At 43.3% G+C, this 18,253-nt stretch overlaps 1 protein-coding gene across 17 annotated transcripts in view; it reads right to left on the bottom strand.

The window, feature by feature from the left end:
* Zfp385b (zinc finger protein 385B) overlaps positions 1-18,253 on the bottom strand; it is a 378,470-nt gene that overhangs the window by 83,902 nt on the left and 276,315 nt on the right. For 15 of the 17 annotated variants that reach the window (NM_001107736.2, XM_017591701.3, XM_017591702.3 and 12 more), the window contains one exon: positions 7,967-8,109. In NM_001107736.2, coding sequence (NP_001101206.1) covers positions 7,967-8,109 — 143 coding nt within the window. Of the gene's footprint in view, positions 1-7,966; positions 8,110-8,245; positions 8,405-18,253 lie in introns of those variants that run through there. The other 2 variants (XM_063283638.1, XM_039104860.2) reach the window with 2 other exon arrangements.

The following is an 18,253-nucleotide window of genomic DNA, read 5'->3' on the forward strand; positions in this document are numbered from 1 at the left end:
ATGACAGGCAGAAGATCAAGGCAACCCACATTCTAGTGTGGAGGTAGAAGGGATTCTGGAGCTGGCACCCCTAGCAGAGGAGCTGCACACAGTTGATGGCTTTTAGAGGAGAAAGGGACAATTTTCTTTAAGTGACTTCCTGGTATACTGGTCATACTCCAGTGGATGGCCCCATGTCCTGAATTATATGAACAGTACAAATTGGGCTTGATGGTTTTGACGAAACAAAAGCAACATAAACTTGGGGGTGGGAATGGATAGAGAAGGAGTTGGGGAGGAGTGGGGCAAATACAATGAAAATGTCTTATACAATTCCCAAATTAATAAATTGTAGTTTTTTTTTTTTTGGTTCTTTTTTTCGGAGCTGGGGACCGAACCCAGGGCCTTGCGCTTCCTAGGTAAGCGCTCTACCACTGAGCTAAATCCCCAGCCCCTAAATTGTAGTTTTTAAAAGAACACAGCTGGAGGTCTCTTCCTAATTATCTAGAAAGTTAAGAATAGACTGAGACTATGAGTTTAGAATAAGATAAAGTTTTAAAGAAGATGGCCCAATGTAGACACTCTTTCCAAGGTGACTGCACTCTTGAAAAATGCTGACCTGGGGCAGTGCCAAGGCTGAGAACCTATCTTGCCAGAAAAACCTAGTGAGCCCTCCAAGTACACATAATCCTTGAAACCCTAGCACTGAAGATTCAGCCCAGAGCACGTGAGTCTGAGACCTCAGGAACGAAAGGGGCATGGGAGGAGGACACGGCAGGATGGAGCTGCAGAGGTCTCTGCCTAGGCTCGCCACGCCTCACAGGGACCATCAAAATTGAGTCAGATGCTCCAGGGGGCATATGGTGAATTTCTGCTAGGGAGGAGCTGTTTGTCACCTTAACCTCTGCTCAGCACAATGGATGCAGCATCACACATACAGGAAATGGTTGAGTGGGCGCCTCAACCAATGACTTAGATAAGGAAAGGAAACCGAGGCACCTTTTACAGGCTTCTGTATGCTTTCCTTTACACACACACACACACACACACACACACACACACGTAGCATGGGGGCTTTAGCACAAGTTTCGAGGCTCCTGAGTGAACAAAGGACACAAGTAAAGATGGCATGTTGTGGTCTGAGGTGCAGGAACGTAAGTGTGCACGTGTGCTGTCACTGTGAAGTTGTGTCACTCCCCAGTGAACGCGGCTATGCGTTTTTTTTTCCTGTGTCAAATTTTGTGGGGCTGTCTTCTAGACATATATTCTAGTAATATTGTACCTGTGGCTAACTATCTGTACAAAAGAAAAAAAAACATTGCTAGCTTTTTATCACATTTTAAAAGTTTTCTTTTCCTTTTCTTCCAGATTTTGTGCATATCTCTGTGTGGGGGTATGTGCACGTGAGTGCAGGTGCCTGGAGCGGCCAGAAGAGGGCAGTGGAGTCCCTGAACCTGGAGTAACAGGCATGTGAGCTGCCTGACGTTACTGTTGAGAAATGAACTCAGATTCTCTGCAAGAGCAGCAGACGCTCTCAAGCTATCCCTCCAGGTCTGCTATAAATGTGGGTTTTTTTTTGTGATCATCTCAGAAGTTTTGTTGATCAATGTTCTAAACACCATAGTGGGCAACAATTTCTACCTCTTTCAAGTGATTCTGAGTAACTGCAGAAGACTTTATCTCAGTGTATCTTAATATCACACACCTCAAAGCTGGTGGTGGCTCAGGCTTTTAATCCCAGCTCTCCTGGAGTGGGAGTGGGGGTTAGGGGAAGGCAGGAGGATCTCTATGTGTTCAAGGCCAGCCTGGTCTACGGATGGAGTTCCAGAATAGCCAAGGCTAGGCAGAGAAACCCTGTCTTGAAAAATGTGTGTGTGTGTGTGTGTGTGTGTGTGTGTGTGTGTGTAATGAGATATGATATGTATGTGACTTATGACATAACATGAGATACATGATATCATATCACATGATATATGTGATAGATGATATCTATGCGATATATTATACATCACATACTTCTTCAGAACATATATAAGAGGAAGACTCCTTAGTTTAAAGTTATGATCAAAAACATAATTTCAACCACATTTTTTAATTAGGCAGGGATAAGGCATAAGTGTAGTTAGATATACTAGCATCTATAAAATATTAAATATGTGACTTTTCAATGCTAGCAAGCACTGTTAAGAGTATAAAAATCAGACCCAAAGAGCATAAAGATTCACCTTGGGTTACATCAGCTGAAGCACTCCACCATACAGGAGCAAAAGAGAAATATGTACTTGGATGTAGAAATAAGGATGAATGTACTAGAAGCAGGTAAAAAATTGAGTGTCCCAGGTGATTTCAGGGTGTCTTACCATGACATCGCCTGAGTCACCAGCATAAACTAATAGCAAAACAGAAGTGATTTTAATTTCTGATCTTTTCCTCAGCACCGGTTGACAAAAGCATCATTTCTATTCTAAGAAAGAGCACCTCGGAGTGCTTGTTGATACTTCCCGGCTATGAATGACTCAGACCGCCAGGGCATCTAGAATGAGAAGGTGACTTGCTAATGGCATTGGTGACCTCACAGCTTGTCATGCATGACTCAGACAATCACACAGTGGTTTGAGACTCTGAAATCATCTCTATTCTCTTCCGCACATTTGATCATGTGCGAGGAAAAATAATTTCAAGGTAAGTGGTGAGATCAGATTTCCCCCCCTAAAAAAAAAATAAAGGCCTCGAGCTTCTTGTAGTAAGGCAGCAGCTGTGCCTGTAGGTTCCTGGAGGAGGAGCAGACATAGCCGGACCTGAGGAGAATTTCATATAAACAGGCTCATAAAACACCTGTCAATCCACAGGGACACTGAGGGATGGCTGCGGTCCCCAGGCACCTCTTGAGTACAGTTAGAGCTCTGGAGAGGCACGTTCACACATCTGCTCCTATATGCAGAGTGCTGCTTCTTGGGTGAGGCTTTATCTACTGATACACATGCTCAAGTAAGCTGGGAACATGTCTAATCAGAGCTCATGGAGCAAAATACCACAGGACTCCATGGGTGGACAACAGGACTTCATGTTCTCACGCTCTTCGAGGTTGGAAGTCTCAGATTCGGTCTCAGATTTAGGACTATATATGACTGTGCACATACACATACATAGGTAGTAGCCATCAGTGGAATAGGAGGCTATGGATTTGAAGGAGAGGAGGAGGATTTGGAAGAAGAGAAGGAAAGATGTATTTATAATCTTAATTAAAATATAAATTTTAGTAAATTGGTAACAGGTTGAAATTGAGCAGGGGCAGGTTGGTGAGATGATTCAGTCTGTGATGTTAACTATGGACAAGCATGAGAACTGCAGTCAGCAGATGGGACGATGCAGGCAGAAGACTTGATAGAAAGGAAGCTGCTTCTGATGGACAAACACAGGCCACAGGGGCAGTGGCAGGGGTGAGCCCCAGCGTGTACCCAGGCAGGAAAGCCTACTGGGTCTTGGCTATGAAGGTCAAAACCTTAAAAGGAATTGATGTTTGTGTTTTCAAGGTCTTGTGTTTATAAATGACACAAACCAACCCTCTGTGCAGCCTAACCACTGAGGCTGGAAGCCAATCTTGCCAGGCTGTGGCCATCGGGGGCCCAAAACATCAGCCTCCTGATGGCCATTTAGTGTCCTTATCATCTCCTCTCAGCTTTCCTGGATGGGGTCTTATGCTGTTTGTTTATTCTTTTTTAAAAGACTTATTTACTTATTGTAATACACGTAAACATTTACCTACAGGTATATGTATGTGACGTATGCGTGCCCGGTGCCCTCTGAGGCCAGAGTAGTGAGCGCTCTTAAGCACTAAGCCATGGATCTTTCTGGTGCCCTGCTTACTCACTACATAAAGCATAGAGAGATTCTCTCAGTTGTGCAGTGTGAGGCAAGACGACCTCTAAACGAATGCTGGAAAGTGTAGGTTCTGCACTGTGTAAATTCACCAGAGAACAAGGCACCTATTTTGTTTCAGAGCTGTGGTTCTCAGCCTGTAGGTCTGGACCCCTTTGGGGGTCAAACGACACTTTCATATCAGATATCCTGCTTATCAGACATTTATGTTAAGATCCATAACAGTTGCAAAATTACCGTTATGAAGTAGCAATGAAAACAATTTTAAGGTTGGGGGTGGGGTCGCAACATGAAGAGCTGTATTAAAGGGTTGCAACATTAGGAAGGTTAAGAACCTCTGTTTTTTAGACTATGACAGAATTAATTCATTTTGAATTCTTATTCATCATGCAGTATTCTGCTCTTCTATAAAGAAAAGAGAAAACATTAAATGTTTGTTGTTTGTTTATAGAGGCATGGTCTTCTTATGTAGCCCTGGGTGGCCTGGAATTCACTGTAGATCAGGCTGGCTTTGTTCTCCCAGAGATCTGACTACCTCTGCATCCATAGTGCAGGTGTGCACCACGACACCTGATTATGTCTTTTTAAAGGAATTCCTTTATTTTTATTTATATGTGTATGCATACACGTGTGTGTGGAGGCCAAAAGAAAGCAGCCGAGCTGCAATTACAGACAGTTGTGTATCAATTCATATGGGTTCTGGGAACCAAACTTGGGTCCTCTGCAAGAGTGGACACTTCACTTAATCACAGAGCCATCCCTCCAGCCTCCAAATACATGCATTTTAAACTAACTTGAAGAAGGTAACAAATTCTAGAGTTTTCAAAACATTTATCTTTGGTCTTGGTATAGCAATAGAATTGGTACTTTTCAGATAAAAGTTGATTAAGGTTTTAATCATTTATTACCACTTTTCGTGTTTATTAATAATGGCATTGGCTGTAAAGAAAGTGAAAGCACAATTCACCAAGCTTCTCAGAGAAAGAGTAGATAATAAACTTTTAAGATTTGCCAACGCCACTACAGCTGTTGGACGAATACATTCTGCTTCAGCAGAACTGGTTACAGACGTTTGTATTTCATACTGAAAAAGTCATTTCCTCTTTTACTTAATGATTCTGCAGGAAATCTTCTAGCATGTGTCCAGCAAAGACAGAGAAAGATTTCTGATTGGGCTTTGTTCCCAGTGAATGAGGTGGGAGGTGACATAGGCCTAAAGAGTCAAGGGCCTGAAGCGCCAGAACGAAGTTTCACAGTGAGGAGATTGTAATTCCGGGCCGGGCTCCTCCTCCTCACAGTAAGGGTGAAAACCACTGACTCACTCGACAATGTTGTGAGGCTTGATTACCTGAAGGCATGGAGATTATCACAAATACGTGATAATTTAGTACAATTATTAGTAGAGGTATAAAAACATTTCCCTAGGAAAGTGGCCAAAGATGTTCTCAAAATCTCCTAGAAAATTTCCTAAGTGAATTGGGTGCTGGGATGGAAAAAAAAGCAATTGGGAAAAGGACAGTCATTTAACCTGCAGCTCAGACAAACACACACGCACACAGATACACATACACACACACACATATACACACACACACAGAGATACACACACACAGATACATACACACAGATACATAGACACACAGAGACAGACAGACAGACACGCAGAGACAGACACACACAGACACAGACACACACAGAGAGACAGACACACATACAGACACAGACACACATACAGATATAGACACACATATAGATACAGAAGTGTATTTGTGTGTGTGTGTGTGTGTGTGTGTGTGTGTGTGTGTGTGTGTGTATCTGTGCATTTGAGAGAGGGCTCCACCATGGAGCCTTGGCTGATTTGAACTAAAGATCTTCCTTCCTTAGCTCCATTGGTCCTGCAAATGTTTACACTACTGTGCTCAACAAGACAAGACAAAAGAAGTCCATTAGGACTGGTTTAATTTTTAATATAGCACTAGAAGGAACATGTCTTAGATTTAGTAAACTGAGCAAAATCAACATCTCTGGTAGGCTTTACTTTTATTATAGTATCTGTGGTAGTTGTTTTTTCACTGTGGTAATCAAGTAACATCTATATTTAAAAATTTAGAGCTTATTTTCTTCTAAGAAGTAAAAAAATCTTTATAAGAATATTCATTATTAATACAGTATATCATAAGATTGTTATGCACAATAAACAAGTATGATTTGTCAGTGCATCTGTGAGCCCTTTTGCAACATCAATAAGCCAATGCAAACTTTAATTTTTATGTTAAAAGACTTTTTTAAAGTATTCACTTTATTTTTGTTTAATAGCCCTTAAAGAGAGACACAAGGCATGCAAGACATTTTGGAAGTTGACAATAGTGACCCACAGAACATGGCTGAGTATCTGAGCTTGCAAAAACCATCTGCAATCAGGTATCTGCTACATGTGCTGCTCTGAGGAGGAGCTGGGAGGGCGGATACCAGCCAGCTGTTGACAGCGCACTCCTAGTAAGGGAAGAGTGTGACCAGGGGCAGAGAATCGAGCTTTCATTTTGCCCGAAGTGCGGATATTTTATTTGAAGCAGAACATGTTTGTAAGGCATCTATAAATTCCTGTGGGCAAATTTAACAAAAAATATTGTGTTACTTGGGCTAATAGTTATGTGTGAGACTTGCATTAAAAAGCAAAAACAAAGGTTCACATCCTTAAGAGCTCCATCACTCGGGGTGCTTACCAACACCAGCTCCCTTGTGCTGCCGACCACAGACACAAGAAGAGGGAAAGACAAGTGAAGGGCCCCCAAGGGTCCCGAGTACAGCATCCTGTCTGGAATGATTGCAGACTCTGTGGCAGACTGGATTTCAAGCTCTCTGAGATGCCTGATACCTCACAGTGGGAAGCTCACTCTCTCACATCGGCTGGATTCACCTGACCAAGGCAGGCTGGATTTATCTTACTTCTGTGTTCCTGTGGACTAGAAACCATGCTTTCCTTTTCAGGCCTTAAAACAAAACCCAAACCAAACAAAAAAAGCTCATTGGCCTTGGCTAGAAAATAGACCCAAAGAAACCAGAAACATTCAACCATTTGCTTGCCAAGTCAAAGGCAGAGCCTTTACCAAGCTGTCTATGCTTCACCATTCAGCACTAGGCCCCAACAGAAGGCCTGTCAACAGATTTTATTTACAACCCTTGAGGAAAAACCCTCTTGCTGTTTTCACTTCTGCGGAAGATAAGTTTGCAAAGGAGGGACATTTGGCAGTGCCTCCAGAGCATACTGTCTGCTGCTGGTGATAACACGATTATTTGTTTTGATCATGGCTGCATCTACAATGGCCTTGTTCATGGACACCATACTGCTCCACAGAGTCTATTTATCTGGTGTGGATGGAATGCATGTGTCTCCTCAGCATTCAACCTTTCTCCTGCCAGAAGTTTCCAACCTGCCCAGAACCCTGCTGTTCAAAGATGTCAGCTCTACTTGGCACGCCTATGAAACGTCTTTCATTCATCTGAAAGGAAGTCGGCTGACTAATGTGAGCACACGCATCAGTGTGGGCTAGTATTCATTGCGTGTGTATAACAGGGACTAGCTACACACTGTACAGATAACTAAAACATGGGTGTAAAATTAGTATCTTTCCTCTTGGTCAGAGTTAGATTCGTTAACTCACAAGAGCCGCTCCTCCCCCTCCCGCTCCCAAATAAAAACTCTGTTTATATGGAAGTCATACTTTATTTAAAACATCTCCCAAATAAAAAGGCACCGAGAGAGATAAACCTTGCAGTTGCTGCTTTTCCTTCATAATAAAAATTGGAAAAATCAGTGTGGCTAGATGTCTCTCAATGTGTTCTTGGGCACCTCAGGAACGAGAGATGGAAAGCCGCTGCAGAGTTTGTCAAAAGTGGACACTGTGCCGGGCAAATGCCATCCGTGGAGAGATTAGTGAAGTCTACCTGCAGCTCGTTTGGTCTGAGTTCCCTGACTGAGGCAGTTTTCCCAGTACAGCTGAGTGGCAGAACCTAAACCACACCCCTTGGAAACAGACTCCGCCCACGGCCTAATCTGAAAGAAACGAGATTTCGGAGACCCACGGGAAATATGAGTGCATTTACTCACTGTGTTAAAGTTCGGAAAGAGCCCTACGGCGGAGCTACTGTCCACTGGAAAAGACATAAACGGTTTGATGTCCAGCGAAGGCTGCATCATCAGGGTGGGTGTGCGCACGAGAGCAGGAAGGGTAGTGGTGTGGCATGCGCTGCCTGCCAAGAACAAAGGAGAACACAGTCAATCTCTCACACCCATTTCCCTCTCAAGCTCCCAGTGCCCGCGCAAGGCTGCTGAGCTGTGACCTGCAAAGGCAAGAGTCGCAGATGCAAGCACCCGGCAAATACAGACCAAAGGATCTCCTCAGGGGCTGAGACCCATGCAGAAAAGGTGCAGAAGCCAAGGGTTTCTCAGGGTCAGGTGACACACTGTCCCCAGGTTCCACCCGCAGGCGCGGCATAAGGGGAATGCCTGGGCGTCCAACCCTCCTGGCACCTTTGAGAACCCATGAAACCATAAACTGCTGGAGAATAAAGGAGGGGCCTCTCACGATCCTCTCTGCTATTGGGAGTTAAGTGGCCAGCAGCCTGTTTTACGCAAACCAGAGATAATTATCAGGGTTTTTATGAGGAAGGAAACTTGGATTTTGGCAGTTACTGGCTACATTTGTGACTCAATTTGTCCTCTTAAAAAATGATCACGAAGTTGTTTTTACTCTCAGGGGAAACAGGAAGTCTAGACATGAGATGGCTAGGGAACACAAGACAGCAGGTGATAGTTTGACTGCAGATGGGGAGTCAGGGACAGGAACTCAACATGTCTTCGTTTTTTACACCTAACGACCTTGTGTTCTTTGGGCACCTGTCCCCTGAATAGTTATATTAGCCGTTCTCTCCCCCTTGGTATCTGGTTTAATGCAGGCCTTGGTGATTCAGAACGATGTTGCTGGCCTCATTGGCTCTCTGGGAGGCAGGCTCAGGCATGCTTTGTGTGAGAGCCTTTACACTTCTGTAGATGTGTATGCTCCTGTGAACTCATGCATGTACAGACCAGAGGTCAGCATCAAATGTCATTCCTGCAGAACCCGATGCCTTGTTTTCTGAGTCGGCATGTTTCACTGGTATTGGCAGGTCTGGTAGGCTTGGGAAGTAGTCAGCAGTCAAGGATCCTGCTGCCTCTGTCTCCCCTGAGCTGAGATTGCAAAAGTAATCTCCCACAGTGTGCCACCATGGCTGCTTCATGTGGGTGCTGGGGGTCAAACTCAAGGCCTCACCAGTGTATGACTCACACTTTATCAAGCTACCTACATAGTCCCATGCATGTATGTATGTATGTATGTATGTATGTATGTATGTATGCATGCATGTATGTAGGTATGTATGCGTACATTCTAATCACATATCAGATAACTCACCCACTTAAACTATAAATTCGATAGCTTCTTGGCATGTTCACAGAGTGGTAAATGGGCATCACCTTCGCATTCAAAACACTTTCATGACTTAAACACTACAGGTAGCAGCAGTAACCCTTTCCCATTTCATCCAACATTTCTAGCGCCTGACAACCAATAATCAGTTTTCTTTATGTACAGATTTATCTGTCCAGAACACGTCACTTAAATAAAACCATACCGCATGTCTTCTGTGACTGCCCATTTGTTTGAGATTAATGCTTTCGTCAGAGTATGGTGCCTTTTCCAGGCACAATGATACAATAGAATATCACTGGCACGGTCAGGTCGGGGGCACTTGGATCTATGTCACTTTGAGGGTATCCTTAAGAGGGTGAAACTTCCACAACGCCAGCCGCAGCGCATGGGGGCACAATAATTTAATTGCCTAGAATTCCTCCCTTGCTTCAAGGAGAAGTGAGTAGTGTGGGAAAATGCCCTCACTATTAAATCTATTAAACGCCAGTGGTATACCCATGCCAGGCCAAACCGGAATGGCCTTTAAGTGTCCCCAAATCACTGAAGTTTCAGCCTCCAGCATACCTAGCTCTTGTGATGAGTTAAAAAAAAAAAAAAAAAAAAAAAAAAACCAAACCAACCAACCAACCACCCCCAAACAAAACAAAACAAAACAAAACAAAACAACAACAACAACAAAACCGACAATAAAAAACTGGTGGCATGTTACCAGTCAGTTGTGGATAGTATTGGCAATCCTGTTGATTGTGTGTGTGTGTTCATATGTGTATGTGTGTGTGTGTGTGTGTTCATATATATGTGTGTTCATATATATGTGTGTATGTGTTCATACATGTGTTTTCATATACATATATGTGTGTATATGTGTGTGTTCATACATATGTGTGTGTTCATATATATATGTATATGTGTGTATGTGTGAGTATGTGTATATATATATGGAGAGAGAGAGAGTGAAGGGCATCAGAAAATACAGATGATGACTCAGTGGAGAAAATCAGCTAAGAGTATATAAGGAACAGTGTCTTGTCTTGTCCTTTCTTCCTTCCTTCCTTCCTTCCTTCCTTCCTTCCTTCCTTCCTTCCTTTTCTTCCTTTCTTCTTCTGATGCTCAAGAATCTGTTTTGGCCTGGCATGTATACACCACTGGCATTTAATTACACATTACTCTCCTAATCAGGTAATGCTACTTCTATTGCTAACTTCAAGCTTGGAGATCCTAGATGATGTATTACATAATTGCATCAAATGTCACAGAGGTGTGTCTGAAAGGACTTATTTTAAAATCCTAGCAAAAATTGGAAGTTAGAGAAAATGGCCTTTAGCAATTTATCATCGTGATGATTATTAGAATTCTAAGTCTGAAGGGTAATAAGTAGGTGGAATCGATCTAAGCCTACTGAGCACACACAACTGTCCTGTGGCGGTTGGTCTCTGCAAGGGAGTTCCATCCATGAGGCCTCAATGGTGGCTATGATAAAAACAGTTTGTAATAGAGGCCCCCAGGGCCTGTAAGTCACTCTGTACTAACAAACTCAGATCAACTAGAATGCAGTTGGGAAACTAACTCACAGACAGATTGCCCCATCAGTGAAGGTCAGAATGCTCACAACCCTCCTTCCCCAATCACATCTCTATGCTAATAGACAGGCTGGAGAACTACTTAGCCTCCACCGTTCATTAGCATAAAAACTTAGCAGCTGTTTACCATTTCATTAGCATTTTAACGACATACAATTTTGCCGTGTTAAACACAGATTGTTTTAAAGTGCTGATGGATCTTACGAATAGGCCAGACAGCCACCATACCCTCACCTTACTCTCACTGCTTCAGGTCTTTTAAGACTGCTTCACCAGGACAGACTGCTTCCAAAGACTTTGCAGATAGAAATAAAAGACAGAGCACAGAGCGCCCCCCCCCCTTCTAGTCACAAGTTATTTCACACTTTGATCCTCTGTCATTTTATTCTAGATTTTGCTACTGCTGCCGCAGGCAGGCCTTTCTTGTCACCTCTGGGGACCTGAAAGTCGGTGAGTGTTGTGAGAAGAAATTTGGCTAGAATGCCTTGCACCCTGCAAGAAAATGTCCCGCTTTTCTAAAAGTCAAAGACTTGCTGAGATTAAAAAAGAAGAAAGGAAAAAGAGAGAGAAAGAAGAGAAAAATGGTTAACATTTCGGTAATGAGCGTTTTCATGCAAAAGTGCCCCCTTGGGGGCTGAGGGCAAAGGGGCTCATTAAATAAAGTGCAGTTTATTAAGATAAAAAAGTGTGCTTAAGCTTAGACCTAAGTGTAGATATGAAGACAGGCAGCTACAAAAGGACACTGGTGGCTCACACCTTGGGCAAGGCGGGCGTGGCCGGCTGTGAAGAGTGTCTTTGGCTTCTCTGCAGTCATTCAGCAATCCATATGACTCTAAATGTGTGTGCATGGGTGAATCTGGTGAATGTGAGCTCGAGGTCGGCTGTGGACAGAGGCCAGAGGAAGAAGCCAGGTACCCTGTTCCATCACTATTTGAGGTAGCAGCTCAAATTGAACCTGAAGCTACCTATGCCGCGCAGTCAGGGATCTCTGGCCATCCTCCTGTCTCTGCCTGGCCACCTCACTTCCAACACTATGGTTACAGGTGTTCTGTGCTCTGCAAACTTTTCAGTGGGCGTTGGCATCCGAGCTCAGCAACACTCATATCCAGTGAGCTATCTCTCCAACATCGACAGGCTTTTGTTGTTTTTGTTGTTGTTGATATTTTAATCTCTGGTAGCTTTTGTCAACTTGCCACAAACCAGAGTTATCGCAGAAGTGGGAACCTTAACTGAGGGATTGCCTCCTTCAAATTGGGATGTATTGTATCTGTAGGGTTTTTTTCTTGATTAATGATTGATGTGGGAGGCCCGGCCCACTGTGACTAGTGCCATCTCTAGGTGGGCAGTCCAAGGAAGAGCAAGCCAGGGCAGTGAGTCAGTAATCAGGGTTCCTCTATGGTCTCTGCTACAGTTCCTGCCTCTATTACCTTGATGGTGGCCTATAACCTGTGAGATAAAATAAGCCCCTTCGTCCTCCAGTTGATTTGGTCAGAAAATGGACAGATTTTCTCACAGCAATAAAGGGACACTAATCTTATTAGGCCAATGTGTAAAGCACCGAGTTTCATCATGAGTTTCATATAAATGAATGAAGTCAAAATAGGGTTTCACTTTGATAACTTTTTATATCATGTATATTTATCAAGCTTCCTATTAAAACCACACACGCGCATATACACACATACTTACACATCTACTTCTCTGGTTCTGGTGAATTCTTTTTCTGGGGTGGGCAGACATTTCCTTAGAGAAGGAAATGTAAAGGGGGAAGAGGTATGGGCAGGGTAGAGGAAGTTGGGAGGGAAGAAAAGGGAGGAGCAAGAGCTGGCTTCCTGCTTAAGGTCGGGGAGGAGAGACAAGGTCAGAGTCCTAATCCCATGTGTCTAAGGCCACCCAGTTGGTGTTGTTAATTTACCATGCTCAGCACAGCAAGGTACCCTACTTTGGTGGTACAGTTTATTAACTCAGCAAGGCAAGGACCCTACTTTGGGGGCACAGTTACAGTTTTCTGAGTCTTGACAAATAGAAGTTATATTTATCTATCCTATGAAGCCAGTAATACGCGAAAGACTCACCACTGTGATCATAAAAAAAAAAATCCTATTATTTCAGCCAACTGCCTCTGTAACATAATAGGTACCTTATCATGTCAATGGATTATGTCATAATCCATCACAATGAAAGCTCATTTGAGGGCCAAGTGACACTTGGAATTATTGCCTTCGTCTCTGACCTTTAGAAATGTGATCTTGAAGGCCCTTTTAGGTTATAATCCCAAGGCTTCCTGGTGCCTCATCCTTGTGCCATAACAGAAGCAAACAAAGAGTCTGACGCTGAGAAACGAGAGCCGGACGGCCCACACGAGAGCCGGACAGCCCACACGAGGGAGCCTTTACAGAGAGGAGGAGTCTGTTCCCCACCATGCAGGGCCGTTGCCTCTCGCACTGTCGTGTACGTCCCTTCAGCAAGGACTGAAATAGAAGACTTAACATACCACAGATGCCAAATACGGACCTCCTAAAGGCTTCTCTAAAGAAATTAAAGAGTGGCATTTCATTCTTTTACATTGCTTTCCCAGTATTATGTATGGCCCCTCGCTTCGTAGGTCTTTGCCTCTGATCAGCACAACCAATAACCAAGCATCTCCCAGTCTGTTGTGTCAGGAAAACGTAAAAGACTAAGAGGTCTACTGAGCAAGCCTGAGCACCAGGAGGTAGCGACATGAATAAAGGGTGAGTCTGACAAAGCTTTGCTTCCAAGACAGACACAGAATAATAGCACTGCACTATGGACCAAGTATACTACCCATGGCACAGATATTAATATGCACATAGGTATATAGAGATGGGTGTCAATGCATATTCATACCCACACATATACTATACTCATTTGATGCTTACAGTGTCCCTCTCAACAAACAAGATATTATTAGCCCGAATTCAGAGACAGGAAGCTGAGGCACAGAGTGACTACAACTTTATACAGTTGATACGTGCAGGTGCGAGAATTCAAACCTAGGCAGTTTGAGTTCTGGTTGCTAGTTTTTACTGCCAGATTATTGCCGAAGACGTTTTCACTACCTAGGCGCATTCTCTGTCTGTAGAGGAGAAGAGTTTGAATTTAAACCAATAGATCTAAAATGTTAAATGTGCAAACAAAAATTCCTCGCTGCTGGGGATTAGCTAAAACTCTTGACATTGACCTAAGTGTCCGATACTCAGATAACTAAATGGTATATGATTTTTTTTAAAGTTCTTTGAGACCTAGTTCTAGAATATTTTGATTTAAAAATAATCTTCCTCCATAGAGTCAAATTATTTCATTCAATCAATAGTTATAAGGGACCAGCAAGAAAAGGTATTGATGTGCTTATAAACTGTGTCAGGATTTATTTTACTTTTAAGAGAGAAGCTACTAATAGCAAATACAAGAATTACTGAGTTTCTGCTACATCCAAGGTACCATGCAGGTGATCTGTACCCCTTATTTTATTAATAGAACCCCATAAAGTTTCTATTGCTGTCTCCATTTTACAGAAGAGAATGATGAAATTTAGAGCAATTAAGATCACTTAGTAGGTGCTGTAGCATGTGTGGTTTTTTTGAATTGGTATGGTCCCTATAGACTCGTGTGCTTAAATCTTTGACCCATAGGATATGGTACTATTAGGAGGTATGGCCTTGCCAGAGGAAGTGTGTTATTCTGGGGGCAGGCTTTGAGGACTCTTAGGCTCAAGCTATGCCCAGCATTGCACACAGTCTTTTTTCTGCTGCCTTTGGACCAACTCTCAGCTCTCTCCAGCACTTGTACCTCACCAGCACCATGTCTGCCTGCATGCAACCATGTTCCCCACCATGATGATAACAGACTTATCCTCTGAAGTGACAGCCAGCCCCAGTTTAATGTTTTCCTTTATGAGTTGCCATGGTCATGGTGTCTCTTCACAGCAAGAAAATCCCTAACTAAGGCAGACTAGATCCAAACTCCTGCTCTTGTCTTGAAAACCTAGACCATTACTATATAGAGCAGGAATCACAAAAGTTAACTGTGAAAAGGTTATGCCATAGGGAGTGTGGAGGCAGTTCAAATGGAAGAGTACTTGCTTGCCATGAGGGAACAAAGTCTTGGAATCTTTCTTTGGAATCGCGCGCGCGCGCGCACGCGTGTGCGTGTGCGTGTGTGCGTGTGTGTGTGTGTGTGTGTGTATCTCACATACTCACACACATACACACACACACGCACACACACACAGATATAGTATAGATGGTATACATTTTGGTCCCTTATCTTTAGAAAGAGAATTAAAACCTAGAACAAGAAAAATGAGAAGCCCAAATGGACATTTCAGAAAAGTAGTTATTAAAATGGCCAATAATTCTACAAAAGGAGGTTCATCCTGCTGCGGGGATGAGAGAGTTATAATTAGGAGATTAACATCTACGATGAAGGAAGAGTCTAAGCATTGACCAAGAAGCTAGAACCCAACAATGAAACATAAATTGTTATAACTACTTGGAAAAAGGTATTTGACAATATTCCTGTCAGCTTAGTACGGCAGCATCCCCTGTGACTCAGCTGTTATGCTTCCAGACAGAAGCTGGACGGAAGTAGTATGTATTATAGAATAATCCTAGCAACAGAAGTCCCGACTGGAAAAGAGTCGATTAACACATCAGCTACAGAAAGAATAAAACAATTTGGAGATCTTATAGAACAAAACATTCACAACAATGGGCTCTGGCAGTGAGAACGAACGATACCAAATTATACATACATTAATGAATAATACATTTCTTGAGAAAAACAAAGTTGAGGAAAAGAACTGTGAGAGTAGGTGCAGATGATAAAACTGTGACAGGCTATGCTGCTGGGATTACGGCTGTCTCTAAAGAGAGAATGGAAAGCAGTGGAGGGTAGAGTGACTGGAGGACAGCATGAGAGCATCTCCTAGGGCCTTTTCCCTCATCTGAGGGCCAGGTACACTGCTATGCTGTTTTTCACCTTCCTCAACAGCGAGGAGATGCCTCTCTGGAAGTCCTGTGTGCCAACCCATTGAACCAGTGGGGCTTCCAGGGTTCCTTTCTGTATACGTTAATAGCTGTTTCTAGAAACAGGATCAGTGCTGTTAAGAAAACATGTCCACAAATAAGAAAAGAAAAAAAATCCTTGGGGCTGGAGACATAGTTTGGTGATTGAGAGAGTTCTGGCTACCCTTCCACAGGACCGGGGTTCAGTTCCCAGCACCCACATGGTAGCTCACAACAGTCTGTAACTCCAGTTCTAGGGGATCTGACATTTTCATGCCAATGCACATAAAACATGATTAAGTAAATTATTAATAAAAGAAAAAGAAAAATCGCTCCAATTAAAAGGGTGTTTGCAAATGCTGTCGTGTTATTACAGTGTGTTTGGTGAGATTTGAGTTCTCTATTCCATGGTCTGCTTGACTGTGCTCTACGTGATCTGTCAGCTAATGGTCATCCCATGGTGTTAGCACCACTTCGCTGACCTTAGAAAAGAGAGGACTGATACCCAATCATGTGTAAGGAGTGGGTGGGTATCTGGAAGTTTAAGGCTATATGAGTTAAAAAAGATTATTTTATTTAATATGCGGGAGTATTTTGCTTGCATGTATGTAAATATATGTACCATATATGTGCCTTGTGCCCATGGGTTGTGGGACAAAAGAAGAAATCAGATTCTTTGGAGCTGGAGTTGAAGACATGTGTGAGCTTCCGTACAGGTGTTGGGGATTGAACCCAGATCCTCTTAGGCACTGAGCTACCTCTTCAGCACTCTGAGTCTATGTAGTTTTAACTGTTGGCATCTGGGCCTGGGAGCAGCTAAGGTTCCATGTGCCCTCAGCTTGCAGAGACATTCCTCAGCATCTGCCATTGCAGGAGCCTGGGGCAATGCTGTAGTTACAAAGGAAGCCCTGGAAGCCCCAGGCTCTGTCTGGTGTGCAAGCACTAAGAGGTTCTGCGTGAGAAAGCAGCAGTGGGGCCGTGATGGATGGTAAGCCATGATGTCCTTCAGTTTACCAGTAATGCACAGCTTTCATACAGAATGATGAATTCATCAGGAAGATGGTTTTGCTCATGCTGTGGCAGCAGAGTACACACAGCCAGGTAGCGATTGATTTCTCTCTGACTATCTGGCCCACATACTGAATTTCTTATATTTAAATGCCGAAAGAATGAGATTTAGTTACTATGTAGTGCACATTGTGGTTTAGGTAAGAACGTGCCAGGCTCTGCAGCGGTTGGGAATCTTTTGAGAAAGATAGGAGCATTTCACGATTTAAGTTTACATGGGCAAAACTGAATAGGAAACATTTCAGCTTTACCATAGCTCCTCTACTTGTTCCCCCATAGGATGGAGAACAGTTGTGCAAGATGGGAGACTAAAGATGGGGAATCACGGGCTTCTAGCAGATGCCTTCTCCAGCCTTGAAAGTGGTGTTTTCAACACACCTGACTTATCAAAAGGGAATGCCATGTGCTGGTTCCTGAATTACCGAGTGTTTAGAGAAGCCAGAATGATCTCCAGACATGGATTTACTAAAACTGAGGACAGGAGAGGTCACAGGAGCCTGGTGACTTTTTTGGCTTAAAAACTCAGGGAGATGGTCCTAAACTTTGTCTGCCCAGTGACTCCTAGCCTTGGCATTTAGACTTCCAGGCGGTCTAACAGTTTTAAGCTGTTTAGATGAACACAGCAATGACTTTTGCTGTCCCCACATAGCATATTAGAAAGCTAACTGGACCCTAGATCTATCTATGGTTTATTTTAGGCAGTGTCCTAAACAGGCCTTCCTGGGAAAGACAGCTGCGTCTCCCAAGTGATGGGCTATTCCTAGAGAAGTTCTATCTCATATAATGTTAGAGGTAGATATAGTTTAGATTTATACAGTTTAGACTTGAGTAAAGGAAGACCTCACCATGGCACCTGACAGGTGAGCATAGTCTGAGTCCATAGTCCGGTGTCACCACTTGAATATTTAGTACCACTTAAGCTGTCTATGAACTACAGGTTTATTATTGTAATTATTATTGTCTTCCTTCTTGGGGAATTAGAGAAGGGTCGAGATAAGGTCTCTTACAGCCCAGGCTGGCCCTGAGTGTCTGAACTCACCGTGCTGCTGAGGAGCTCGTGGCCCTATTCTTCTTGCCTCTGACTCTCGAGAAGCGAGGTTACAGATATGCACCGCCCCAGAGTGCAGCCTTGCCTCAGTCATCTAAGTTCATATTCGTCTGTTTTGCTTTCCAACTTTGAATTTCAACCAAGAAGATTTTAATGTCAATATGTGTGTGTGTGTGTGTGTGTGTGTGTGTGTGTGTGTGTCAC

The sequence above is a fragment of the Rattus norvegicus genome, chromosome 3, assembly GCF_036323735.1.
Source record: "Rattus norvegicus strain BN/NHsdMcwi chromosome 3, GRCr8, whole genome shotgun sequence".
Classification (NCBI taxonomy): Eukaryota; Metazoa; Chordata; class Mammalia; order Rodentia; family Muridae; genus Rattus; species Rattus norvegicus.